The following is a 25640-nucleotide window of genomic DNA, read 5'->3' as shown; positions in this document are numbered from 1 at the left end:
CATTAAGAATGACAAAGCACCTTTTTGTTTTTCAGATGGGTCCCGGGAGCCGCGAGCAAATTGCCTGGCTCATGCATAATAAACCAGGCGTGGAAACACACCACGTAATAGGCTACATTTGTAGGGAAACAAAATCATTAAGCCAACCCATTCGCAGGGCTCCCTGGACGCCGCGGTGTGGAGCAAGGCCCTGAGCCCCTGTGTGCCCCTTGCTGGCATCTGCTCACTGCTAAAAGCTTCTGTGAAATGGGTCAGGGGAGCTGGTGAGTGGGGGGACAGTGGGGAAGGAGGCTGAGATGTGACAGCAGAGATGGAGGCAGGGGGTATTGCTGCCAGGGATCCCAGTGGAGATCAGGGTCCCAGGGTGCCCCCAACTCCAGGGCCCAGCATCCGCCCTCAGTCCCCTGGAGCTCGTTGCACAGCTCTCGGCATCCATCAGCAACCACGCACTGCTGCCATCCAGCCGCCTGCGGTGGAAAACGTGCCCGCGAGGAAATCAAAGTTGACGCGGCGGAGAGCGCTGGGGGCACGTGGGTGGCAGGGGGTGGTGCTGGAGAGCATGGCTGGAACATTGCTCACAAAGTGGGGAGGCAGGGAAGGCAGGGGCCAAATCCTGCCCACCCCAAGCCACAAGACTTGGATGCCGAGGAGCAGGGAGAGCCCACAAATGCAAATCACTTGCTTGGCTCCGGAGAATGGGGGTCCTCAGCTCTCTTACACCAGGACACTCTTGAACCAGCTCCCCCAGCTCAGAGGCACTTGAGGTCCATGGAGGGGTGATCTCACCCCTCTCACCCCTCGGCCCAGCTTCCTTGCACACCCCCAATGCCCTTTGCATGCTTCTTGGCCAAACCCCCCCCTGCCAGCTCAAGGGCTGGCTGTTCCCTGCCGGACGCCCGGACATTTCGGGCAGACCTCCAGGCAAGAAGAACACCGGCCGCAGAGTTGCAAGAGTTTGCATCGGCAAGATATTTATATAAAATATATATTTATATACATTCATATAAAGAAACCTCCCCCCACCCTCGTCCCACGCGGACAGCCCGTGCCCTTGGGTGAGACAGCATCACTTGGTGGGCATAGGTTATTATCCTCGATGGTGAGGCCAGGCCCCTCCCCGGACCCCCCCAGCATGGACAGGGCCCCCAGGTCCAGCTCTTATAGCACAGCCCCGGGGGGATTCGTGGCCTCCCGAAAGCCAGGAAGGTGAGATTTTTTTTGGCGAGGGGCACGGATTCAAGCTTTTCCTCCCACCCCCAAGGGCTCGGGAGACTCTTTGGAAATAGCGGGACTCCGGGCGCTGGGGCTGGAGGCCCGATGTCATGAGCTGGGCAAGGACGTGGGGGCCTGAAGGTCCCTTCGGCTGTGGGGCAGGGAGGATCGGGGGCGAGGGCGTGCATACAGGGCTGCGGGCGCTTCTTCCCCACAACAGCCTCCGAGCCAGACCTGGAGTGGGGAGGGGGACGTCTCCCCGCTGTGTCCTGGCTGGGGGGGCAGGGGCTTCCCCTTGGTCCTTTCTCGAGGAAAACAAAACAGAAAAATATATAAAATAGAGATATATGAGCCCCAAATCAACCCGGCGGACGGATCCAAAGTGCTCGGGGGGGGGGGGGGGGGAGGGGGTCCTTGGTGTCTCCCTTTTCTTATCAAGGGGCCAGTGTTGGGGGCTGGCAGGGATTTGGGGCCCCTGGGATGGGGGGTGGGGATGGCTCTGCTCAGCAATGGAAGCGCTCGGTGTGGGGCCAGTACCGGGGGGGGGAGGGCAGTCTGGTTATGGGTCAGGGTCACAGGGAGGGGGCCCTGCTCCCCTAACACTGGTGCTGGTGGGGGGGGGGGGTCTGGTCCCCTACAGGTGGTTCCTGTGGCTGCCTGTGGGCCCGATCATGATGGGCATGGGGGGCCATCCAGATGTGCCACTACAGGCCTCTGGCATGTGCAGCACCCCCTCCCCCCCGGTTGCTCCCAGCATCCCCAGGGACTCACGGTGTGCACCCCGATGGCTCTGGGGTTGGGGGAGACTCCAGTGCCCCTCACCCCTGCCTCACTGTTAACCCCTCATTGGCGCGACTGTTAACCCCTCATTAGGTATTTGGGTCCTCCCAGCCCTTCTGCCTCTCCAGGCTCCGGCACGTAGTAGGGAAATGGCTCCTCTCCCTCATGGGTGCATTTGGGGGGGGGGGGGGGGGTCCTGATGCGAGAGGAGCCATGGTGCCTCATGCCAAAATGGGCACAGTCAGGACCTCCGAAGTATTTCCCTCCAAACCCCATTCTGCAGAGGCCAGCCCGCGGCCGGGAGGAAGCCCCGGCGGGCGGAGGGATGGAAGCTCAAGTACGGGGCATGTCCATGGGGCCGCCGGACGCCTGGGTTCCCTGGAGGCGGGCGGCGGTGGGGGGGGTCAGGAAGAAGCCCCTGAATATCAGGGGCCAGTGGCGAGGTCCCGCGGCCCCCCCGGAGCCGGGCGCCCCGTCCTCAGACGTGAGTCTGCATGCGCTGCTGGAAGCGCTGCCCATAGTCCGAGTGTTGGGAAGTGTAGGAGAAGCGGGTGGCGCTGGCGTACTTGCCCATGGCGTCGTAGGCGGCGCGGTCCAGGCTGGGCGGGGGCGGCTGGCTGTAGCCTAGGCGGTAGGTGGCATAGCCAGCACTGGGCGGGAAGGCGGCGTGCCCGCCGTAGTTCTCGTAGGACAGCTGGCTGGCCGTGTCACCCGTGGCGGGGCCAGGCGCAGGCCCCGGAGCGGGCTCGGCGCTGTACTCAGAGCCTGGCCCCCGTGCGTAGGTGTTGAGCTGGGCATAGCCGCTGGAGTGCGAGAGCCGTGAGGCCGGACGGGTGTCATAGCGGGCGGGCCCTGGCGCACGGTAGTCAGCGTACAGCACCGAGCGCGAGGCTGGCCGATCCTCGTGGGCGCGCACATTGTAGTAGCCGTTGGTTGGGTCCTAGTAGGGGAAGAGCGGGAGAGGCTGCTGGGGCTGGGAGAAGGACCCAGGAGTCCTGGCCTCCATGCCAAGACCCACCCCTACCCCCACCCCGAGCCGGGTGAAGAACCCAGGAGTCCTGGCTTGCACCCCTCCAGCGTGCATGCATAGGCAGTCTCTTGTGCACATGTGCCACGCGTGTACCCGCCTGGCTCACCTTAAGCTCGTACTCCTCCCGCGTGTCGATGGTGTCGCAGCGCAGGTCTTGCTTCAGGTCCACGTCGTCCTTGAACGACTGCGCAGGGAGAGGTGGGGGGGCAGGCTTCAGCTCCTCCAGCCCGGGCCCAATCCCTCCTTGCCCCCACGGGGGTCCCAGCAGGGGCCTCTCCATGAACCCAAGAGTCCAGGCTCCCAGACACTGGGCGCTGAACCCCTCGCCCTCCCATGCACAAGGTTGCAGCCTCTCACCGAGTAGATGGCCTTCATGACACGGGTGGCAGTGGACACGCTAGCCGTGTCCTCCTCGCGGTCCGGGTGCAGGGTTAGCGGCTCCCGATTCACTGTCTCCACCTTGATGTCCAGCTTGCGCAGCGTCACGTCCTTGCGGCCTGGCAGATGGATGCACGGACCGGCTCTACTGGCTGTTCCTGCCCCCCAGTGTAGGAGGATCCTCTCCAAGCCCCAGTGTCCAGACCCCTCCAGTTTCCCCTGCCCCCCCAACTCACTCCCTTTGCGGCGCCGGTAGAGGAAGCAGACAAGGGCGACGAGGAAGATGATGACGAGGATGCCAGCCCCGATGGTGGCTCCAGCGATGATTCCCACGGGCAGCACTTCTGTGGGGAACGGGTAGATGGGGTGAGCTGGGGCAGGGCCCAGGGGTCTTGGGGGCACGGGACCAAGAGCCAAGGGCTTCCTGGGCCCGCGCGCCTTATTCAGAATGGAACCAGGGGTCCTGGATCCATCTCTCCCCTCCAAGCTCTCACCACTAGACCTCTCTCCCCTTCCAGAGCTGGAACAGGAGACCTGATGTCCACCCCCTCGCACCCAGCACACCCTCCCCCACCCCTCCCTGGAGCTCCGGAGAGAACCAAGAGTCCTGGCTCCTAAAGCTGTCCCCAACCCTCTCCGCTGCTGTACCCATGTGCAAACCCCGGTGCCCGGGCCCCGTACCCTGCTCCTCGAGGCGGATGATGGCGGTGCCGGGTCCGAAGCCGTTCCAGGCGGTGCAGTTGTAGCTGGTCTGGAAGTCGGCCTCCATCACGTTGTTGATGGTGAGGGTGGACAGGACCCCGGTGCCCGTGGTGCTGCGCTCCACTGTGTACCGCTCCAGCGTGCCTGTCTCCAGGATGTTCTCCTTCCACGCCCAGGCCTGGCGGGCGTAGGGAGACAGGCCCATCAGCACGGGGGGACCTGGGGCCTCTGCACCCCCCACCACCCCAATAGGACCCCGGTGTCCAGGGGGGATTCCACTGCCTCCCCTTCATTGCACGACTTCCAGCTCCTGCCCCAGCTGTGGGGCTGGGTCCGTAGATAGGACCAACTGGGCAGGATGGATGGAGGGAGCCTGTGGGGTGGACAGATGGACTCGGGGTGACTCACGATGCGGTCGGGGGGTGGCGTACTGCCGATGAAGCACTCCACCTTGCCGCGGTCGCCACGCACTGCATACTGCACAGCCTCGCTGGAGATGATGGGGGGTCCTGTGGGGGGACGGAGCACAGCTCAGCGCAGGGGGCTTTGCAGTGGGGTCCAGGCTGCTGGGAGCCCTGAGCTCAGGGCCAGGGGCTCGTGGCACATGCACCTGCAGAGCACCTGGGACACAGGCATTGAGGCATGGGGCTGGATAAGGGGGCGATAAGGGGATACGTTGTGGAGCCCTCAGCCATGGGGATGATATGCCATGAGCACTATTATGGTGGGTGCCCAGGCCAGGCTGTTGACACAGGGGTCCTGCCCCCTGGGTACCACGTCATGGGTATGAGTAGTGGGCCCTAAGCCCTGAGTCATGGGCATTAGTATTAGGATACCATGCCTTGAGCCCTGGGTATCCTCACCCTTGACCCCTAGGATACTGTGCCTTGCATACTGGGGTATCATGCTTGGGTGTCAGGACTGGGGTACTGTACAATGAGCTCTGGGCATCAGTATTGGGGTACCATGCCTGGGTATCAGTACTGGGGTGTTGTGCCCTGAGCCCTGGGTGTCAGCACTGGGGTACCATGCCCTGGGCATCAATACTGGGGCACTGTATCCTGAGTATCAGTACTGGGGTCCCATGCCCAGCCCCAGGCAGCACTGCCAGGGCCTCGTGTCCCCCTGGCGGCCGAGGGGCCGGGCCAGCCGTACCATTGACGTAGAGGGTGACCTCGCGCTCGCCCACACCGATGCGGGGCACGATGGCCTTGCAGATGTACTGCCCCGCCTCGTCCTGCGTCACCGCCTTCAGGTACAGCTGGTTGCTGTTGCTCAGCACCTGGCGCGGACATAGAGCCAGCATCAGTCCCATGGCCCCGAGGGGCGTCCCGCAGGGGTCAGGGGCAGGAGCGGGGTGGGGCAAGGACCTCACCATGTTGGAGCCCTTCTTGGTCCAGGTGAGGGTAAGCGGGGGGTTGCCAGCCCACACGCAGGTCAGCGTCACGTCCGAGCCCAGGTCGGTGGTCGTGGGCTTGGGCTCCACCACGATGCGGGGGGCGACTGCAAGTGGGCAGCCACTGTGAGCCCGACGGGGCCATGCCAGCCGCCCCTGCCACCCCCCACCCGCCTCGGCCGTGCCACTCACAGTGCACGTCCACCAAGGTGCTGACGTTGGTGCTGCCCACGTCGTTGTGCACCTCACATGAGACGGGCTCTGTGAAGAAGGTGTAGTCCACCTGTGTCTCGTACCGGCTGTCCGTGGCATCCTCGATCAGCAGCCCACCCTTGGCCCACCTGGCAAGCGAGGAGGCAGCCCCGTCAGGCCAGGAACAGACGTAGCATTTATCCTGGGATAATCTGCACCTGGGTTTGTCCCCGGACCAAAACAGCCCGGGATTGGTGCGTCCACACGTCGCACTGTCAGTCAGGGCTGACTGCGCCGGTGATTGAACAACGCAATCCTGGGATAACGGTACAGACACACTTGGCATAATCCTGGGATAAGCTGCCATGACCTCTTCTCCAGAAAGGCTTTTTTTAGCATTAAACCTGAGGCAATGGACATGGACACGGACGTCTGTCCTGGGATATGCTGGTTTACCCCAGGATACATGCAACACCTTTTTGCAGCCGGACAAGGCTGGGGGAAGAAGCAAGGGGTCATGGGAGGAGGGGGTTTACCCAGGGCTTGCTGGCTTTAGCCCCCTCCCCGCCAGCTGTGAGCATCTCACCTGTAGCCCTTGATCTCAGGGTTGGCGGTGGCCATGCAGGTGAATACAACCCGCTCCTCTTCCCGCACCGTCTGGGGCTGGATGGAGAGGGTGACGGTGGGCGGATCTGCCGGGGGGAGATGGACACAGCGGCATGGCTGTCACAGGTGTGGAGGGGTGGAAAGAGCCCCGTGCGGTCACTGAAGGCTGGCGTGGGGGCCCCCGACCCTCTTCCATTGCCTAGCAGAGGTGCTGGGCTCGGATCTCCCATCTGGACATGAAGGCAGATGCCTGCAGAGACCCCTTTGACCAGGGTCCCTGGGCGAGCCTACTGCAAGTAGCCCGGTGGGGCTGGAGGATGAGGCTACCTCGTTGGCATCCTTGCTACCAAGTGGTGATTCTCCGTGGTGGCCACGGGGTGGCGGTGTTGGCCTGCAGAGGTGCAGCTGGCCTCTGCCAATGGGGTGGGGGGCTCCCTCCAAGACCCTGCCCCGGGGGTCTCCTCTCCCCGCTGAGGGGCAGCCGGGCCCAGGCAGGGAGGGGGAGGCGGGTGCCCAGGAGCTGGCCTGGAAACCATCGCTCTCCATGCCAAGGGCAGGACACAGGCTGGAAAACCCGGGGACCCCCAGAACTGCCCCCCTACATGACCATCTGTCCACCCGCACGATTTCTGGCTGGGTACATCTGTCCCCTCCCTGATGCCAGCTGGGGGAAGAGGTGCAGGGTGGCAGGGATCAGGACCCTTTACTCGGGATGGGGGGGCAGGCTGGACTCACGGTGAACGTCGAGCTGGATGGATGTTTCCTTGCCAGTCGGGATGGCCTCATTCACGCTGCGGCAGGAGAAGACCCGCCCGATGTCCAGGTCGGTGGGGTTGATGAGGAGCAAGCTGGTGGTGGTTTCTCTCTTGCCGTCTGGTAGCACCTCCTGCCGCGTGGGGTGGAAATAAAATCCGATCAGCCCCCACAACCCTGGGGTCTGCAGGATTTGCTGTCACCACTGCTCCATTCATGAGGATGTGAGAGGGACATGACCAAGGCCGCACATTGGTGGCAGAGGTAGGGACATGAAACCTCTGCTGTGGCTCCAAGGCTGTGCTCCCACCCTGTCCCGAGGCGGGGAGAAGAACCCAGGAGCCTTGCTGCTATCTCTAGACCCCACGTCTTGCTAGAGCTGTGCATGGGACCCAGGAGTCCTGCCTCGGTGCATCATCCTTCCCTGCCCCTGGGCTCATACCGTGGTGGTAACAGCCCCCTCCTGCTGCTGCCCGTCTCGCAGCCAGACGATGGTGGCGGCTGGCTTGGCGCTGCGTGCCCGGCAGGTGAGGTTGTGGGGCGTCCCTGCCCGCAGCAGGATCTTGGGGGCTCCATCAATCACGGGGTCTTCAGGGGGGACTGGGAGGAGAGAGCGGGGAGCATGTGGGTGCCCTTGAACTCCCCACCTGGGGCTTCCACCAGACCCACCCCTGCGGCTTATGTGCAGCCCCAAGCACAGCAGGAAGATGAGGCTGGGGGAAGCATGTTGCCCAGAGCTTGGATCCCCCTCCCGGACAGCTGCGTTGGCCCTGCTGCTCCCCAGCCTCAGGCAAGATGATGCTCCAGCCTGCTGGGGTAGCAGGGGCTTCATCCCTCCCCAGCCTGACCGTCTTTGCCAGGGCCAGGACCCAGCTGGCACAAACCTAGCAAGGAGGGGCGATTTGGGGTAGGGAGCTGGAGTGCGGTTGGGGTGAGAGGCGGGCTTGGAGCTCTGTGCTGCTGCAGGGGACCCAGGACCAACCCTCTCCCCCTCAACCCGGGTCCTAAACCTCCTAGTCCTAGGCACCTTGTGGCCATTGAGGCCTGGGGGTGCTGCAATGCGGGTGATGCCTGGATGCCCCACAATGCAGTTGGCAACTCCAGGCCCCCAAAAGGATGGGGCTCATTGCACGTGGGGGCAGGGGGAGAGGGAAAGGAGGGCAAGGGAGTGTGGCCCCTTACTCAGCACTGTCAGCTTGGCCTGGCGGGAGCGCAGCGCCGCCTCGGTGGCCTGGCACTCGTACAGTGCATCGTCGGAGAGCTCCGCGTCCGTGATCTCCAGGTTGTATTGGCCCGAGTCGGCCGTGCCGATGATCCGGTACCGTGGCCACGCTGAAGTCACAAGGGGGGAGAGGGCAGGTGGTCAGTCCCGGCCTCTCCATCAGGCTGGGCAGGGGCCGGACCCGCAGAGAGGGGCTGGGATGTGGGGGACACACCGAGCTACCTTTGAGGCCCTGCCCCATGCCCAGGGCCAGGCCGTCTTTGGTCCATTGCACGATGCCGGAGTAATTCAGCACGACGCAGGACAGGACGATGCGCTGCCCGGCCACCACCGTCTGGTCCTCAGGCTCCTCTGTGAACCGCGTCGGTGCCACTGCAGTGGGGAGACAGAGAGAAGGGCTCAGCACCGTGCCCGCTCCCATTCCCCAAACTCGGCCAGCTCCTTCCCACCCGTGCCACCCCTAGGAGCCACGGGCCCAGCCATGGGCTCCCAGCCCCCTCCTGGGATCGATCACCGCTACCAAAGCAGCCGCAGCAGCAGTCACATGCCCCCCGCTCACAGCCAGCCCCGTGGCGGCTGCAGTATTGATGGGCGCGTGGGGGTGGCGGGGGCTGTGTGCATACTCGGCAGGGGGGGTGGGGGGGGGTGAGTGCAGCAGGGAGCTGTCTGCACGTATGCAGCGGCATATCCTGGCAGGGGATGAGTGTGTGCGGGTGCACATGCATGTGTGAGATGCATGCACAGCAGGAGCAGTGTATGTGCAGGGTGCATGTGTGTGCACTGCTTGTGGGCACACGCCATGGAGGGCTCCTCTGCCACCCGGCAAACTGGGGCAGGGCCTGGCCTCATTGGCTGCTCCTCCGCTGTTATTAATGACTATGATTTTTGCACATGATTCGTGCACCTGGGAGGTCCCCTCCTGGGTACGGGCCCCTGTATGAACAGAGCCCTCCAGGAGCCAGGATGCCTGGGTCTGGAGTGGGGTCTTGTGGGTTCGTGAAGTTGGGAGCCAGGATGCCTGGGTCCGGGATGGGAGTGGGGTCTTGCGGTTTCTTGAGGTTGGGAGCCAGGATGCCTGGTTCTATTTCCAGATGTGGGAAGGGAAGGGAAGGGAAGGGACGGGACGGGACGGGACACAGCGGTTCGAGCCGGGGCCCGGGGCCAGGACTCCTGGGTTCTATTCCTAGCTGGGAGCAGAAGGCAGCTGTGGTTAGACAAACCCAAGCGTCCGGCTCCTCTTTCTGCTTTGGGGTGGAGAGGCTGGAGCTCCCAGCCCTTTGTTGGGGGGGACAGGTCAGGGCAGCTCTTTCCTTGGGTTTGGGGAGAGGTGTGGATCCAGCCGACACCAGAGCTGGCTGGGATATGGGTGCAGGCAGGAGCTGGGGCAAGTCCCCCACAGCCCCTTGCCCGTAGACGGGCTCCCCACACCCCCAGCTAGGGACATCAGCCGCACCGGGGGTGCAGCGAAACCGGCTGCCCCACACCAGCCTGGTATCCACAGTGCTGCTCCGGCTCCGGACCCCCGACTGCACGGGGTGGGGGGAAGAGGGCTGGGGGGAGGCAGGCGGGGTGGAAAGGGAGGAAGGGGAGCAGGAGGGAAAGGCAAGGGAGAGGGAGATCAAAAGGAGCTGCCAGGAGAGTGTGGGGGAAGATCAGAGCGGAGACAGGTGGGAGGAGGAGAGCGGGAGACAGCGGCGGATCAGAGCCCCCAGCGCTGGGGAGATGGAGGCGCACACCCCCCTCCCTGGCGCCGCGCTGCAGCCGGGCCTGGCCAGGCCGGTGCGGGACTTGCTGCCCATGGCTCCAAATGGGGGATCCTGTATTGCACCCAAAAGACACCCCCCAAAAACATATCTCTGTCCCCACCCAGGTGTTGCCAGGCAGCTGCAATGGCATAGCATCCGGGTCCAGCCCTGGGAGATGCGGAGAGGGGGTTTCTCTGGTGGCCTGGGATGGGAAACAGATGATGGTATTGCCGTAAGGACCCGGGGCCTGGCTGTGCTCCCCAAACCCATCCAGGATGCAGAAACCCAGGGGCAGAAGCACCCCCAGTGCCTTCTCCATGGCTCCCTGCCTGTCACTTGCTAGCAAGGGCAACCTGCAGCCACCTGGGGAGGCTGTGGTTTAGAGAGGGGTGCTGGTGAACTCCCCACTCCCGGCTGATCTGCACATGCAAATAAGATGCAGATGACACCCCACCTCTCCCCGCTGCTCTTCCCTGGAGCTTGCAATCACCCCGATCCTCCTAGCTGCACCCCGGGCGCTGCCCAGCACCCCACCCAGGGGCTCTCAAGGAGCAAGTGCTAAGGGTCGAGGGGCTTTCCTTCTGCTATGGGGTCTGGGAAGTTGGAGAGATGGCTGTGCAGGGGTCAGAGCGGCGCGGCGGGAGCCGGAGGTGTCTGCACGGCCAAGCAAGCTGAGTCTTTCCTTGTCGCGGGGCCTTGACATTATGCTAAGGAGACAGGCGGCTTCCGGAGGGCTGGCTGCTTAAAAGGCAAGCCGTGTTTGGCCGCACCTCGCCCGCTGCCGGCAACGGCTGCCGCGCCGGATAAATTATTCACACCTGCCGGGGAGTCGGCTCCACTCCTCTTCCAGTCTCCCCGGGCACGGCAGGGCACAGCACGGCACGGGTGCCCTGCTTTGGGGAGGCTTGCGGCCCTGGTGTGTGTGTGTGTGTGCAAGCATATGTGTGCCTCTATTCTGGCTGTATGTGTGAGCCCATGTGCTGGCATGTATGCCTGTCTCACCTTGCATGCATATGTGTGCCAGCAGCCATGTGTGTCACGGCAGGCGGGTTGGTTTGCATGAACACACATGTGCAGGTGCCTGTGTACATCCACTCCTGTTTGTGCCCCTCTCTCTACCCCCATCTCCATGTGTTTCTGCACACGCGTGTGCATCCAGGGGTGCTTCTTGACCTGGCTCTCTCCCTTCTTCACGCGTATGCATGCATGGACCCCGAGCATGCAGCAGTTGGCACAGACGGGGTGGCCAGAGCAAGCGCCCGGTGAGAGCGTGGAGAAGGGCACGCGGTGAGGGGAGTGGGGGGGGTGGTGAACCGGCCAGCGATGCACACTCCAGGCCCTGTCTCCCTCTATTTATCAAATGAAGGTCTGATTAAACCCTAGGGCTGAGGCTCCAATCTCCCTCTCTCTCCTCTCGCTATTAAACTCAGGGTTCAAAGAAAAGCTTTTTATTCGCGCCGACAGCTTTCAGATGGAAGTAAATCTCCCCGCGCTCCCCCCGCTCCCCTCCGCTGCAGCTTCCCCTTCTCTCCGCTTGCACGTTGGAGCCTTTTTCTTTTTCCTTCCCCCCTTCCTTCCTCCCAAGCCGTTTGCTTCTATTTATATTAAAAAAAATACACGGGGAAAAAAAAAAGGAGAGAGAGAGAGGGAGACGCCGAGTTTATTCTCCAAGAGAGAAAAGAGGATTTGGTTCCTTGCGGCCTTGCCCGGCAGAGCAGAAAGGCAGAGATTTGCACGCTGGATGAGGAAGGCGGGATTGCTGCACGGCGGGGAGGGAGGGAAGGAGCACGTACGGAGCTCGGCTCAGATGAGGGGACAGTGGTAGGAGCCGGCTGGATGGAGGGGCTGTTGCTGGGCCTGCCCAAGGGATTGGGGAGCTACAAGGCTCCATGTCCTTGGTTTGGGGTCCGGGGCAGCTCCTGAACTTCTTTGCAGCTCCAGAGAATAGAGAGAGCATTAGAGCAGCCCAGGGGCTGCCCTGAGTGACCCTAACCCCAAAACCTGGAGTGGGGTGGTAATGGTGGTCTCACTCCCCTTAAGCACCCCATGACCTGCGGAGCTGGGGGTCTGAGCCTGGTTCTTCCCTCCTGCTCCTCATTTCATGCTTGGCCTTCCTGCTCCTGAGCAGAGCACCGGAGATGGGGGAGCCTGGTGACTGGGGTACTAGGAACAGGGGGAAGCATGAACCCCTCCTGCCAGGCACTCCCAGCCTGGTGCCCTCTGTGCCAGGCACCACACTGCAAGGGCTCGGTTGCTACAGAGAACAGCATGTGGGGAAACTGAGGCACGGAGCAGGGCAAGGGAGTTCAGGGTCGCACTGCAGAGCTGAACATAGGACCCTGGAGTCCTGGCATGGTGCCACCCCACAGCTGGGGAGAGAACCCAGGAGTCCTGGCTCCCAGCCCCCTGCTCTTTTCAGTGGAAAACTCCCTCCTAGACCTGGGGAAGGAACCCAGGAGTCTGGCTCCCAGGTCCTGACCCTGTGCGTGCACCAGCCAAGCTCCATCTTCAGTGCCCGCCTGGCGGGGCCCCTCAGCAGCCCACGGTTCGGCACTCCGCTGTGTCACCGAGCACGATTCAGTGCAAAGCCTGGGGGTGAAAAAAGCTTTGAAACCATCCCTGAAATAACCCACGAGGAGCTAGAAATAACCGTGGAGCAGCAGGGAGGGTGTGGGGGCCTCCTTTCCTGCTGGCGTGGTCCACTCCAGTGCCAACTCCAGCCCCTCTCACCCGCTGCCTGGCTGCTGAGGGTCGGGCAGTGCCAGGAGGGCAGAGGCTTTGCAAGGGGCAACCGAAGCTGCGGTGATGTGGACTGGAGAGACTATGGGGTGGGGACCAGGCTGGAGGGGACCCTGGCCCACACAGCCCCATGGCATGGTCCTGTGTCCAGTGGAGCGACCCCAGGGCCGGGATCTCGTGTGGCACATCCCTGCCTCCTCCCAGCTGCACTGGCTCTGCAGGAAGCAGGAGGCTATTTTAGGAGCTGCAATTTGGGCCCCGTGATGAGGCCAATGTGCCCAGCAGCGCTGGGGCATGGCTGGGGGAGAAAGGGTGGTGGGGCTGGGTGCCATCCGGGGAAGACAGGAATCCCCCCCGCTACACCCAAAACACCTGAGGAGGCAGGGGCAGGGGTGGGGGCAGCAGGACACGTGCCAGGGGCACCTCGAGCTCCTGGGGCCAGCTCCAGCTGCAGTTGTGGAGCCCAGGGGAAGGTCTTTTTGTGCAGCTGAGCCCAAGCCTAGCTTCTGTCCCTTGGGTGGGAGGCACTGGGGGCACAGGGGTCCCGGCCTGTCTCATCCAGGCAGAAGGAAAACACCCCCAGTCCTGCATCCTGACCCTGACTCTGCCCTGTCCTGCTGGGTATCTGTAGGCCAGCTGCTTTCCTTGCCTGTGCCTCAGTTTTCCCATCTATAAAATGGGGCTTCCTCTCTCTCCACCCATCAGTGGTAGGGGCTATCTTGCACCCAGCACCCCCCCCTCCTCCAAGGACAGCCACCCTGCCCCATTTTTCCATCCCAGACTGTCACAAATTTACATACAGCTGCCTGCACCCTGGAAGCTGCAGCAGAATCCGACCAGGCCAGCTTCTCAGCCCTTTGAGCTGAAGGAGAATCCCCACCAGCACCCAGCAGTACAGGGCTTAGGACACACAACATGTCACAGGGCATCCCTGCCTCTCTCCCTCTCCCTCACACGTGCAGCTGGCTTCTCCGGTTCGGGGCTCTAACCCACGGCCGCGCAGGACGTGAGCAAACCAATTACCGTAATGACCTGCTCTGCCTTGACGGGGGTGGATCAGCCCAGGGTCAGCCCCTCAATTAACTCCAGCTGCTGCCCTTCGGCCTCTTTGGCTCTTCCCTGGCTTGCGCCTGCCCCCGACATACCAGCGCATTTACTGATGTTCACAATAACCGGAGGCTGCCTCCACCCCCCGGAGCCGTGACCAGGAGGCAGTCGCCGGGCTGGTCAAACCCAACGGGCGCACTCTGTCTTCTGCCACAGACACTGGAGCGCCCCAATGCCTTATCCCCAGTGCCTGGAGTTTGTTGCAGAGCTGGGATATTAGGATTAAATAGTTCGTGGGACTGCAATCAGTGCTAATAAAAGATGCAGTGATTGTTGTGGCGGAGAGCGGGGTCCAGCCTTCCCGGAGCCCCTCATCATGGGTGGGGGGACCTGGCTGGGTGCTGCCCCAGTGCAAAGGCAGCGGGCAAGGTTTGGGGGGCAGCAGCCAGCCATACCCTCTTCAGAGTTCCCCTGCATGGAGACTGGCTCCTGCCATGGGGCATCACCCCCTGCCCAGCTTTCTCTGCAGGCTTCAGCTCCCCGAGTCTGGGGAGGCTGCACAACCCTGGTGTCCTCCCCTGCCAGGCTGTTGTGCCCCTGGGGACTGCAGGAGACTGCGCTGTGGCCCCAATCCTTGCTCATTTGTGGGCTGGGAGCAGACAGGGCTGGCAGCGTCCTGCTCCTCTCTCTGTCTCCAGCAAAGCCTCGAAGCTGTCTGGGTCCCTGTGATATCCCTTTACATGCACGCCCCCGGGCACGCACGCACCCCGTCTTCCCCTCTGCTTCCACGAGAGCCTCCCACTTCCTCCGCTTGCTGCCCATCGCCGGCAGAGAAGAGCAGCCTTGATTGGTTGTGACACCAATCTCACAACAAATTTAGCACCTCATTTCCCGGCCGATCAAATATTCCACCTCGATTATCTCCCGGCCATGGAGACGGGGCGGCGCGCCACCCGGGCCCCTCCACAGCCCGTCAGCCTCCATCAGCATCATGCCGCGGGTCGCTGGGCGTGGCGGGGGGGATGGCGCAGGTGGCAGAGCGTGCAGCCTGGATCCTTTGGCTTTGTGCAACGTCGACAACTGGGGCCCGCTCGCTGCTCCCCGTGCTGGGAAGAGCTCTGCGGGGCAGGAGCAGAGCATCCTCCAGGCTGGGGAGATCTAGCGCCCAGTCTGCCGTGGCCCCGACAGCTTCCTCAGAAGGGAAGATGGATGCATAAGAAGCAGGTTAAGCCTGACCTGCAATGGTCTCTGCCATGGGGGTGCAGGGGAGTGTTGCTCAGCTTCTCCCTGCCTCAGTTTCCCCATCGGAATGGGTCTAATCATCCCACCTGGTTCATACCCTTGTCTTTGGGGCAGGGGTTGCTGGATGTAATTAGTGCCCTGGGGTGCTACTATATTACACTGCCCTCCGGGGGGGGGGGGGGGGGGTGTACCAGCCAGGGACAGACGGACAGTACAGGGGTGCTGGACAGACAGACGGGTGACAGCTTGACGGTTCCAAATAAGCCCTCTGTTATGCCAGTTTGGCCTCAGGTCTCGTCCCAAAAGATCTCAGACTGCTTTGCACCCCTGCCATCCAGACAGGCAAAGGCTCACTTGCCCAGCACTGAAATATAGCCACTTCTGGGGTGGAACAGAGCAGCTCCTGACTAATGGCCTAGTGCAGCCTCCTCTGGGGCGTAACGGGAGGCAGAGACCTCACTCCTGCCCAGTCAGTGTCGTGAGAGTGGAGCACAGTGGTGCTCCTAGCCCCGTGGTGCTTGGTGCTGTACATGCGCTAAGGAGGAGATGGCCCCTGCCCAGTCTGCCCTGACCGACAGGCGGGAAGGGACACAGAGTTCCCACTTCACCCACCCTTGCCATGGGGCCCCCTGCTTCCTTCCCGCACCGCTGTGGAGAAATGGTCTGTCCCCTGCTGCCAAGTGAAGTGACCGGAGCCAATCCACCCCAGGTTAAGGACAGTCAGTCACCCCCATTTTACAGATGGGGCAACTGAGGCACAGCAAAGTAGGGAAGGGCCTTGTGTGGGGTCAAGAGGCTGAGGCAGCGGCAGAGCTCTGGTCATCCTGGGGGTCCCAGGGAGACCTGGGGGGGCTTCATCATTAGCTTTCCCCTTCCCCTGGCCCTGGCTGGAGCCCTCACATGCTTCTCCCCAGTACCAATGGGCCCCGAAATGCCACCATGCAGAGCTCAGCCCCAGCCTTGGCTGTGGTTCTAGCAATAGGGGAACTGTTGCTGCTACAGATCCCAACCCCAAGCTGCGGGGGGAGAGGGGTCATTCCTACCCCAAAACAGGCATGCATGGGGTGGCTTCCTATTAAAACCTGGCTGGGGAGAGACAACCCCAGCGGGGAGCACGGCAGAACTGTTCTGCTTTTCCATAATATCCCGGCCTCATCCTGCTAATCATCCCGGAAAACTAATGCTGGGCTCGCAACGCTACCCATGAATTCCCCGCGTAATTACATCAAGTGCAGGGCCGCAGCAAGGCCGGTAAAACACAACCCAGCGCCGGTGGGGGAAGCATTCTCTCCACGTGCGCATCGAGCGAGAGAAACCCACGGCTTTGCTGCCTTCCAGCAGATGACTTGAGCTGCTGGGGGTATCGGGAGGGGTGTGGGGGCATGTGTCTTGCACCACTGCCATGCTTACCCACAAGCATGGCACAGGGCCCCAGGGAGAAGGGAGAGCTGGGTGAGGGCACGGGGTGGTGGGGTCACGGGGCAGGAGGGGACATTGAGGGGCAGGGGTTGGATGGTGGCTGCGAGTTGCTTAGAGTTAAACGGTGCCAGCAAACAGAGAGACCCTATAATAACAACCTGGCAGGTCTGACAGCAGCTGACCAGGGCAAGCCCCTGGCCCAGAGCAGTGTCCCTACCACATCGAGCTGATGTTGGACCCGACACTGCAAGGGCTCGGCTGCTACAGAGAACGTTAAGCAGGGAAACTGAAGCACGGAGCAGGGCAAGGGAGTTCAGGGTCGCACTGCAGAGCTGAAAATAGGACCCCAGAGTCCTGGTATAGTGCCACCCCACAGCTGGGGAGAAAACCCAGGAGTCCCAACTCCCAGCCCCCTGCTCTTTCCGGAGGAACAGGCACAAGCCACCTGTAGCAACAACTGATGTGCGTGTGCGCCCAGATGCATGTATGCATACACACATGTACACACGCATGCAGGCAGACACGCACACAGATGTACATGTATACACATATGCATGCACATAAATGCACAGACATAAATGTACACACAGGCACTCACACTTACACAAAAGTATGCACACACACACATGCATATACACAAAAATACACACACGTGTACATGCAAATGCCCTGCAAGAAGAGCAGGCCCTGAGGCAGAAACAGGGCTCAGTCTGACTGACCGCTGGCACCCCTGGCTGGGTGCCGTGGCAGGCAGCTGGGAGTGGTGCCCTTTGCTGCAGGGATGCTGCCTGGCCTGCCTAAACGTGCTGAGCTCAGCTCCAGACTGTGGATCCCCAGGCGGGAGATGCTGCGTGGGAGCTGGGCTCTGCGGCCAGGCCGGGGGTGCTGCTCAGGCAGCCTGGACTGGTAGGACAGCTTGCTGGGGGACATGGGGGGCTCCTCGGGGCCCCTCCCCAGCTTGCTGTGCCTGTAGCATGCTCCCTCCCCTGCTGTGGGCACCCCTGGGTGCTCTGCAGTGGTTCCCAGAGGCAGGGGCACCCTGGGAGGGAGCTGCTCCCAGCACGGGGGAGCTCTGCCCTCCCTGCCCAAAGCCCTGGCTCTGTGACAGCCAGCCCTGGAGCTAAGCAGCCACTTCAAAGCCTCTGCCCGCCTCGGGGATAATCGCCTCCGACCTTCAGCTCTAGCCCAAGCCCTCTTAGGCCGCCAGCTTGTGCCACGCTCCTGAGAGCCCACGTGAGGGGCTGCGGGGAGAGCGCAGCCCACGGGGCCTGGCCTGGCTCAGCCTGCCCAGGAACGAGGCCAGCTAGGGAAGCCAAGTCTCCCCTTTTCAGGGACAGGGGCAGGTTTTGAATCTGTTCGGCTCTGCTCTGCTTGCATCCTGTGGCAACAAAGAGCCACCTCTGGGCTGCTCTCACGTCTGGTCGGCCCCCATCCAGGCCCCCTCCTGCTCACCATCACCCCCAGCTTCTTCCCTCCCTGCTTTGCCTAGCTCTGCAGATGCAGCTCGGTCATCTCTGCACACATTCATCCCCTCCTGCCCGATTCAGGAGGGCCCCCAAGACCCCCCTTCAGCTCACTGCATGCAGCCAGGGAGAGAAGGGGCTTCCCTGGGAGCGTGCCCCTGTGCTGCATCCAGGAGGGGACTCACGGCAGCTAACGGAAATCCCCAAGACTGCAGAAAAGGGCTCCTGACACACAGTTTCGCTGCTCTGATGGCATCCGAGATGGGGACAGCGAACAAGCAGGGGCATCCAGAGGCCCAGGCAGCTCCATATCCCGGTGCCAGGACCAGCAAGGAGTTTTAGCCTGGAGCCCAGCTGCAGCACCCACCCAGTGGCCCACCTTCTCCTCTGCTCATGATGCATCGCTCCCCATCATCCCCTGCTTTGTGCCTCAGTTTCCCCCCGCCCTGAACAGAACCCCTCCTTCCCCACAATGCAGGAGGATGTCCTGGTCCCAGCTCCTGGCCCAGCTCAGGGGCAGCAGGAGGAATGGGGAGGGGTTCAGGGGCACCATCCCCTGCCCCCATCCCCTCCCCCACCTAAGTACCAGCTCTCGGCCCCTTCAATCTGAGGGAGTGGAGCTCCCATGGGACCCCCAAAATCCCCGAATGCCCCCTCCCCTCCCTCATAAATGCATGACCCCCCACGCTGCGCGGGCACTGCTCTGCCCCCAACACTGGGCCTGGGCTGCAAGGCCTTATTGTCTCTCTCCACCTGCCTCTGGCGGGGGGAGGCCTCCGCAAGGCTGGAATTTCTGAGCCCCCCCTTTAATCCCTGTGAAAAGGAGCAGCCAGGCAGAAAGACAAAGGAGTCTGCAGGCCGGGCAAGGGGGCTGGGGGAGGGGGAAAGCAGGGGGGCTGGGAGCCCATGGGCACAACCGTGTGTGTGCCCCAATGTGGGGGTGCAAGACTGGGGGGAAGGGGAAGAGAGCAGGTGTTTCGGCACGTGCAAAGTGCCGTGGGTGGGCACAGCTGGGGGCAGTCCTGGGTGTACCCCCACCATGGGAGGGATATCGTGGACAAGGGGATTAGCTAGGGAAGGGACGGGAAAGGGGAGGAGGAGCGGGCGCTGGTGCCCTTTGTGCCCTGCTAGACAAAGGTCTTGGCTGCAGATGTACAGCCGCCAGCTGCAGATGTGCCCCCCACCCTGGGCACAGCAGGGTCTTTCCTAACCAGCCTGGAGGCAAGACACCTGCCCCCCCTGCCCTGCCCCCCCAGTGGATCAGCTTCCTTTGGTCAGTCCCAGTCTCAGGGCTGGTCTGGGAAGAGGCCTGGAGTCCAGCACATTGCTGTCCATGAGCCTGGAGAGTGATGGAAGAAATGGCTCCGGGAGCACTGTCTACACTAGGGCTGCGGGCAGCCCGGCTCTCGGATCAGGCCCCTCCCTGCCCTGGCTGTCTGCAATGACCTCCACCTTGTCTGCCTCACTCCCTGGGTGCCATAGAGTGCCTGGCCTGATGGGGAAACTGAGGCACAAGAGTGAAGCTGCATGTAACCTAACCTAACCTAACCCATAACAGAGCCAGGTACTCTGACACTTCCCCCCACCCCATGCTTTGCCCCACCAACTTCTTCCCACATGATGTCATTGTGATGTGGCCATGGTTTCCATAGTGACAGACTGTGATGTCACAGAGGAAGCAGGGGGTACTCATCTATTAAGACACACTAGGGAGGGGCTGCCATGTGTCAGCCGCCAACGTGGGACATCTGCCATCCTGTCGGGAGCCACCAGATCACTGGCAGAGGCACCACCGCTCGCTCCCTTGCTCCTGGGCCTGCCCTGAGTGCCAGCCTGGAAGCACCAAACCCTCCTCCCCCCAGCTGCCTGTATCTGACCCTCTGCTCCGTTACACCCCAGAAGTGGCTGCATTTCAGCAGGCAGGACGCTCCCTGGGAAACCCCCCTCCCCAGGAGGCTGGGCTCTGCTTCCAAGGCATTAGGAGGGGCTGAGTCTGATAAATCCCCCATGATCTAGATCCCTAAAAGCTTGCCCCCAGAGCCCAGCTCCCACCCTTGGGAATGAAGAAGAGGCAGCCGAGGAGAGCGAAGCCAAGCCCATGAAGCTGCAGAATGGGAGCCCAAGCCCAGGGCTCAGAGAGGAGGCACAGCTGCAGGCACCCCATAGGGGTTATTTCAAACCCCTCTGCTCTGGGGGGCCCTGAAAAGCCCATCTCAGAACTGCATTGCTCTTTGGGGGTGCCCGATGGTAGCCTGACCAGCACCCCATAGGGCTCAAACCCCTGCAACCCAAAGAGCCCCCCGCAGCCCTTCCCAGCTTGCAGAGGATCCCAGCCCCTGCATGGAAACAGGCATGAGATGCATACAAGGTCCCCCCCCTTCCTAGAGTCCACCCCCCACTCCATGCACACCCATCTCCATCCCCGCCAGCCCCCACACCCCTGGCAGCAGTGGACTTTACACCCCCTGCCAGCTGCCAAGTCCCAGCCGGGGCAGGGGGCGGTGGCAGGCGGAGGGGCCGGGCCCCGGGCTTGAGTTGGATGGGAGCTGACGGGCCTGCCGCAGCGAAGCCGGCACTCCTGGTGCTCCTGCCAGCTGCGATATGGGCGGCAGAGAGAGGAGCTGTCACAGAGCAGGGAGAGCGGGTGGTGGATCTTGTTAGCCCACCATGGCAGGGGCAGGGGGGGCCGCCTGCTGCTCCCGGAGCAGAAAGACCTGCTGCCTGCTCAGAAATCCCTGTCCCAAAGCCCCCCTGGACTGCAAAGGGACAGAGGGTTTGCTCCTGGCTACTCCAATCTACTGCCACACAGGGAGGAGCAGGGCACAGGGGCTCTGCGGGGTCATCAGAAGGGTCCTCCAGAGGTGACATCCAATCCAACTCCCTGCCCGAGGCAGGATCAGCCCAAACCACTGCAGACAAACCATCATCTGGGCTCTTTGTAATGCTGCCGTCACCCCCAACACAACATGAGACATTGCCCCCCCAATGTGCCACCAGGGATGGCCAACATCCTACTTCGATAAAACACTAATAAACACTTCAGAGACCCCAGGCAGAGGCTGTGCCCCCACTGCAGAGGAAGGCAAGCCCCCTCCAAAATCCATACCAGTCTGAGCAGGGGGGGAAATCCCTTCCTAACCCCACATCTGGTGTTGGTCTGATCCTGAGTGGAGGGGCAAGACCCTCTAGCCAAGACCCTCCAGGGTGGGTGCCAGCGGAAGCACTGGCACAGCCTGGTCCCCATCCTGGGATGCTGCCAGCACCCAGAGCTTCTGGGGGAGGCTCGAAAACCCCTGGACACATGGAGCAGAAGGGGTCTGCCGAGCACGTACCCCCAGTCTCCTTCACAAGCCTTGGCCCCCTTGTGCCAGCTTGATGCTTCTGGGGCAGACAGAGCCCCCGGCCCGGGCAGGCAGCACGGAGACCCTCTCGTGGGCCCCTCTGCAGCCAGCCCCGGCAGAGTCCCCTAATTAAACCCAGCAGAGCCGGCTGAATGGCAGCCCCTGTCCTCCCATCCTGCTGCAATCCCTGCCAGACCAGGCTTTGTCTCCACCACCCGCTGGGTCCCAAAGACAATGAACTGCCCTCCTGACAGGTGGAGAGGGGGGTGTCGGGGGCGGGGGGACCAGGTCTGTGCAGCTCATCCTAATGCAATTCCCTACAAAGCAGGCAGAAGGGCTGTGTATTCCAGCTGGGGAAACTGAGGCACAGAGTAGGGAAGGGGTTTGCCAGTGGCAAGGACCCCAGGCGTGCAGTTTTCCACCTGCTAGAGCCCACAGCTGGGAGGCGAACCCAGGTGTCCTGACACCTGCCCCCATCACCTCACCAGGAGACCCCCGCCCCCATACTGGAGCTGCAATCCTCAGTCCCAGTCTCCCCCTGCTATCCCCGGCCCTGCCTCTGTCTGGGTTATCTGGGAAGCAACTGACAGCGCCTCCATCTCGTTACTTCCTCTTCATTTTGGGGGCTGTCAGCGCTGTGGTTATTGGCTGGGGTTTAATTAATTTGGGTAATCGCCCTGGCAGGAACAATGTCTAATTAAGACTTTTGTTTGCTGCCTTTCTTTTATTATTATTATAAAAAACCCTGTGTGCTCATTAATGGCAGGAAGGATGGGGGGGGTGCCCCCCACTCCACTCCCCCCAGATGTCTTCTGATAACGGGGCATCGCTCACCCCGGGAGGGGGAGACATGGGGCTGTGTTGCTCTGTGGTTAGGGCCTGCTCTGGCCCTATTAGCAAGGCTAATTCACCTTGCTATAAAGAGCCATAAGGGCAAAACTGTGTGTCCTGAGCCCTGTATTGCCAGGCCCAAGGGTGCCTGCCCTCTCCTGGCTTCCCTGTCCTGGCTCCCAGCTGCCCTGTCTGCTCTCTCCCATGCCCCCCAAGCCCTGTAGGCCAGCACCGGGCCAGATCCTGCCTCCTGTCACCACAGGATTGCAGCTGGAGAGAGTCACCCTCGGTACAGGGGGGTGAGGAAGGTGCCCAAGCCCCTTGGGCCTGATTGCAGACAGAGCCATGGGAGCAGCTCTGGGATCCTGAGAGGCACAGAGCCCCCAGCCCCATCCATCCATCACCCCATCCAGGGTGGGGGGAGCTCTAGGTGGTGGTCCTCACCCCCAGCCCCTCTCCCAGGCTGGTAATTAGTGCGGGCAGTGGGAGGCGAGGGCAGCTCGCCCGAGCGTGGCAGGCAGGCAGGCTCCCCTCCCTCGCCTTCATCTCTCCTCCCTCCTCGCTGCCTCCTTCGTTCCTTTCCCCTTTGTCCTCCTCCCTGCAAAGTCGCTCCCTTCCCCCCTCTCCACCCCGCCAATCTGCTGCGCTGGGAAGAAAAGATGGGAAGGAATTTCGGCGCATTCCTCCCTAACCGAGGCGGCTGCAGAGTCATCGGTGCGCAGCGGGCCTGGCGCGTTGCCCGCAGCCCTGACCCTGGACCTCTGCACTGGAGCCCTGCTCGCCGAGGCCTCTGAGACAGGGACGGGACGCCTAGGTTCACCTGCAGTGCCCCTCCAAGGGCCACTCCCAACCCCATGCGGGGGGCTGTCATACGGGGTGAGCCATGCGCTAGGAGTCAGCTGCTGTGTTCCACCCCAGAGGTGGCTGCCTCTTGCCCTGCTGGGTAAGAAGTAGCTGCGGCTCATGGACAGCTCGTGTTGCCTGGGCCCTGTGCCTTGGTGCCCCAGTCCCACAGCGGGGTGCTGGCCAGGGAGGTCAGCATCCAGATGGGGTCAGCTCCCTGCTCCACTCTGATGTGGCACAGCGGCCATGAGGCCACCCTAGTGGCTGTCAGCTTTGGACTTGGTGCTACCTGCACGTACAGTGCCTAGCGCTGCGTCACAAGGCCCTGCCCAACCGCCCCCCCGTTCTGACACACTGCCCCCCGGGCCTGTTCTCTCCCCATCCCCAAGTGAGCTCAGCTCCTTGCCCCAGCCCCTGCCCCGGGGCCAGGGAAACCGGGAAGATGCCAGGACGGGCCATGCTGGCTCCAGGGACAAGATGGCTCTTGCCCTGCAGAGTGGTGGGAGCTGCCTGGGGTCCCCCCCACCAGTCCCCAGCTCTCTCTGCAGACCTAGCTGCTCATGCCTTGGCACTGGGGTTTGCCCCTTGGAAGAGCTCCTCCCGCACCCGCCTTCCCCTCCGGCTTTTGCAAATCCTGCAGAGAGAAAGATGGAGAGGGAACAGCTATCTCCTCTCCTCTCTCCCCCTCTCCCTCGCTCTTGCGGTTGGAGCCCAGCAATGATCCTACAAGCCTGGAATTTGAGGAATTTCCTGCCAAGGCCCTCTGGAAGGAGAGAGAGAGAAAGGAAACCAAAGCCGTTAACCCTCCCCGCTCCGCTCTGCTCCCCCACACGGCACCTTGGGGGCTCTGCCCAGTGGGGTGGGTGGTCCAAGGGGGCAGACGAGGTAGCCCTAGGCTCCGGGCTTTGGAGCAAAGGGGTATATGGAGTCTGGGGGCTGCACTGCATGGCTTGTTGCTAGCTGCCAGCTGGAGGATGCTGCTGGGAGATGAGACCCAAATTCCCCAAAGGCAGGACAGGGTTGTAGGGGGTTGCTTGCTGGGAGCCGAGCAGTCCTTTGGGTGTCTGAACAGGCCCCAGGTGCGGGAGTATCAGGCTTAGGAAGCTGGGTGCATCCAAAAGCTGGTCCAACAAGAGCCCCCTGCCCACACCACATCCCCCTGCCCGGGGCACAAGTGCCTGCACTGGGGTGCGTGGAGCTAGCCTGGGTGCTGGCTCCAGGCCCCGGCACAGGGGACTTGATGGCTGCATGCTGGAGCAAGGGGAAATGCAGGGGTTGTTATCCTGGAAACCCCAGGCCAGAAGGTCCCTGGGCTCCTGCCTCACCCAGCCTTTGTCCCAGGCTACATTGACCCCGGCCAAACCCTCCTGGCCAAGCCTGGGTCCAGTCTGCTCTTGCAGCCTCCCTTCCTGCCTACTCAGGGCAGAGGCCTGGCTTAGCTTCCCAGCCAGGCCAAAGTCTCCTTGGAAAGCTGCCGCTGACCCCAGGGACTGGGTTGTGGGGCTGGGACTCTCCCCTGCACAGATCCCCCATGGGCCAGTGCCTGCAATGGGGTGAGCCTGTGCAGAGCCAGCTGGCTCCCAGTGCAGCCTGAGACCCCCAGCCCAGCTGTCCCCAAGTGACACGGGGGTCTGTTTCCCCACGCAGAGCTGGGTCTAGTCAGGAGCTGGCTCCTGGGTGAGACCCCGGGCCCCCTGCTCCATCCTATAGAAATGTCCTAAGAGGCCTCTAAACCTTCCCAGACAAGGCTGATCGCAGCCCCCCATGGGCGGGGGGGGGACCTGCCCCTCTGCCACCCCCATCTGTGGCACCGAAATGGGCTGATCCAGATCCCCACTCCTCAGCTGATAAAGAGACCCACTCCACTCCCCACCCCGTCCGGCTCGGCTCAGCCACGCAGACCCCCCACCCCTCCATGCACTTGCAACACCAGATGTACAAGGGAGAGGGGCCCCCACCCTAATTTGAGGGCTGGCAGATGGCGCTGAGGTTTGGAGCAGCCCCTTTCACAGGAGGGGACACTGAGGCACAGAGCCTGCCCAGGCTGGACCTCTCCGACATCCTTGTGGGTCAAGGCAGGCTTCTCCCCTTATCGGGCTGCTGCAGGGGAGCTGACAAGGACCCCCTCCCACCAAAGAGCCACTTTAACACCCTTCGTTGAGTCCTCCTCATCTCAAAGGGCAAAGCCAGGGAGGGTGGAGGCCGAGTCCCTGCTGGGGAAGAGTTAAGGAGGCCGGGAGCGGGGAATAGGAGGCAGGGAAATGCCTTCCGGGGGCTCGGCCGCTTGATGCTGGGGAATCTTGGCCCATGTCAGAAGTTTCCCCGGCTTCCCCTATCTCCGAAGCCTCCAGGGGAAAGCTCCCAGGCTCGGGTTTGCACATGGGGCTCACTGTGGGGGGTCTGCAAAGTTCGGGGGAGCTGAGCCCCATGCCCAAACTCCTACAACATCCCCCCAGTCCCAGTGCATAGGATGGGAAAATGGGGTACAACGCCTTCCCCCCACCCAAACTTCATCTCAGACTTCCCCGCCCCACCATCGTCCTCCAGCACCCCACTTCGAAAGGATAAAAGCCCTACTTCTGCTGCCAGCAGCAGAAGTGCTTCTCAGCCCCTGAGCTGAGGTGGCTGGAGGAGTTTGGCCTGACCCCCCAAAAGCATGTGGTGGGCAGCGCCAGCCCCTCCGGGGGGAGGAGGAGGAG

At 62.4% G+C, this 25640-nt stretch overlaps 1 protein-coding gene across 2 annotated transcripts in view; it reads right to left on the bottom strand.

The window, feature by feature from the left end:
* Positions 1-945: 945 nt before the first annotated feature.
* The window catches only part of KIRREL1 (kirre like nephrin family adhesion molecule 1), a 33499-nt gene continuing 8804 nt past the window's right edge, over positions 946-25640 (bottom strand). For both annotated transcript variants that reach the window (XM_014597711.3, XM_019488648.2), the window contains exons 2-15: positions 8494-8643; positions 8232-8381; positions 7492-7649; positions 7032-7182; positions 6277-6382; positions 5691-5839; positions 5478-5605; positions 5258-5384; positions 4511-4611; positions 4082-4280; positions 3637-3744; positions 3380-3519; positions 3129-3206; positions 946-2932 (exon numbers count right to left, since the gene is read on the bottom strand). In XM_014597711.3, coding sequence (XP_014453197.1) covers positions 2471-2932; positions 3129-3206; positions 3380-3519; positions 3637-3744; positions 4082-4280; positions 4511-4611; positions 5258-5384; positions 5478-5605; positions 5691-5839; positions 6277-6382; positions 7032-7182; positions 7492-7649; positions 8232-8381; positions 8494-8643 — 2207 coding nt within the window. In that variant the 3' untranslated portion in view covers positions 946-2470. The remainder of the gene's footprint in view (positions 2933-3128; positions 3207-3379; positions 3520-3636; positions 3745-4081; positions 4281-4510; positions 4612-5257; positions 5385-5477; positions 5606-5690; positions 5840-6276; positions 6383-7031; positions 7183-7491; positions 7650-8231; positions 8382-8493; positions 8644-25640) is intronic.

Source organism: Alligator mississippiensis, chromosome 15, assembly GCF_030867095.1.
Source record: "Alligator mississippiensis isolate rAllMis1 chromosome 15, rAllMis1, whole genome shotgun sequence".
In the NCBI taxonomy this organism is placed as follows: domain Eukaryota; kingdom Metazoa; phylum Chordata; order Crocodylia; family Alligatoridae; genus Alligator; species Alligator mississippiensis.
This window is presented reverse-complemented; position numbering and strand designations above follow the sequence as displayed.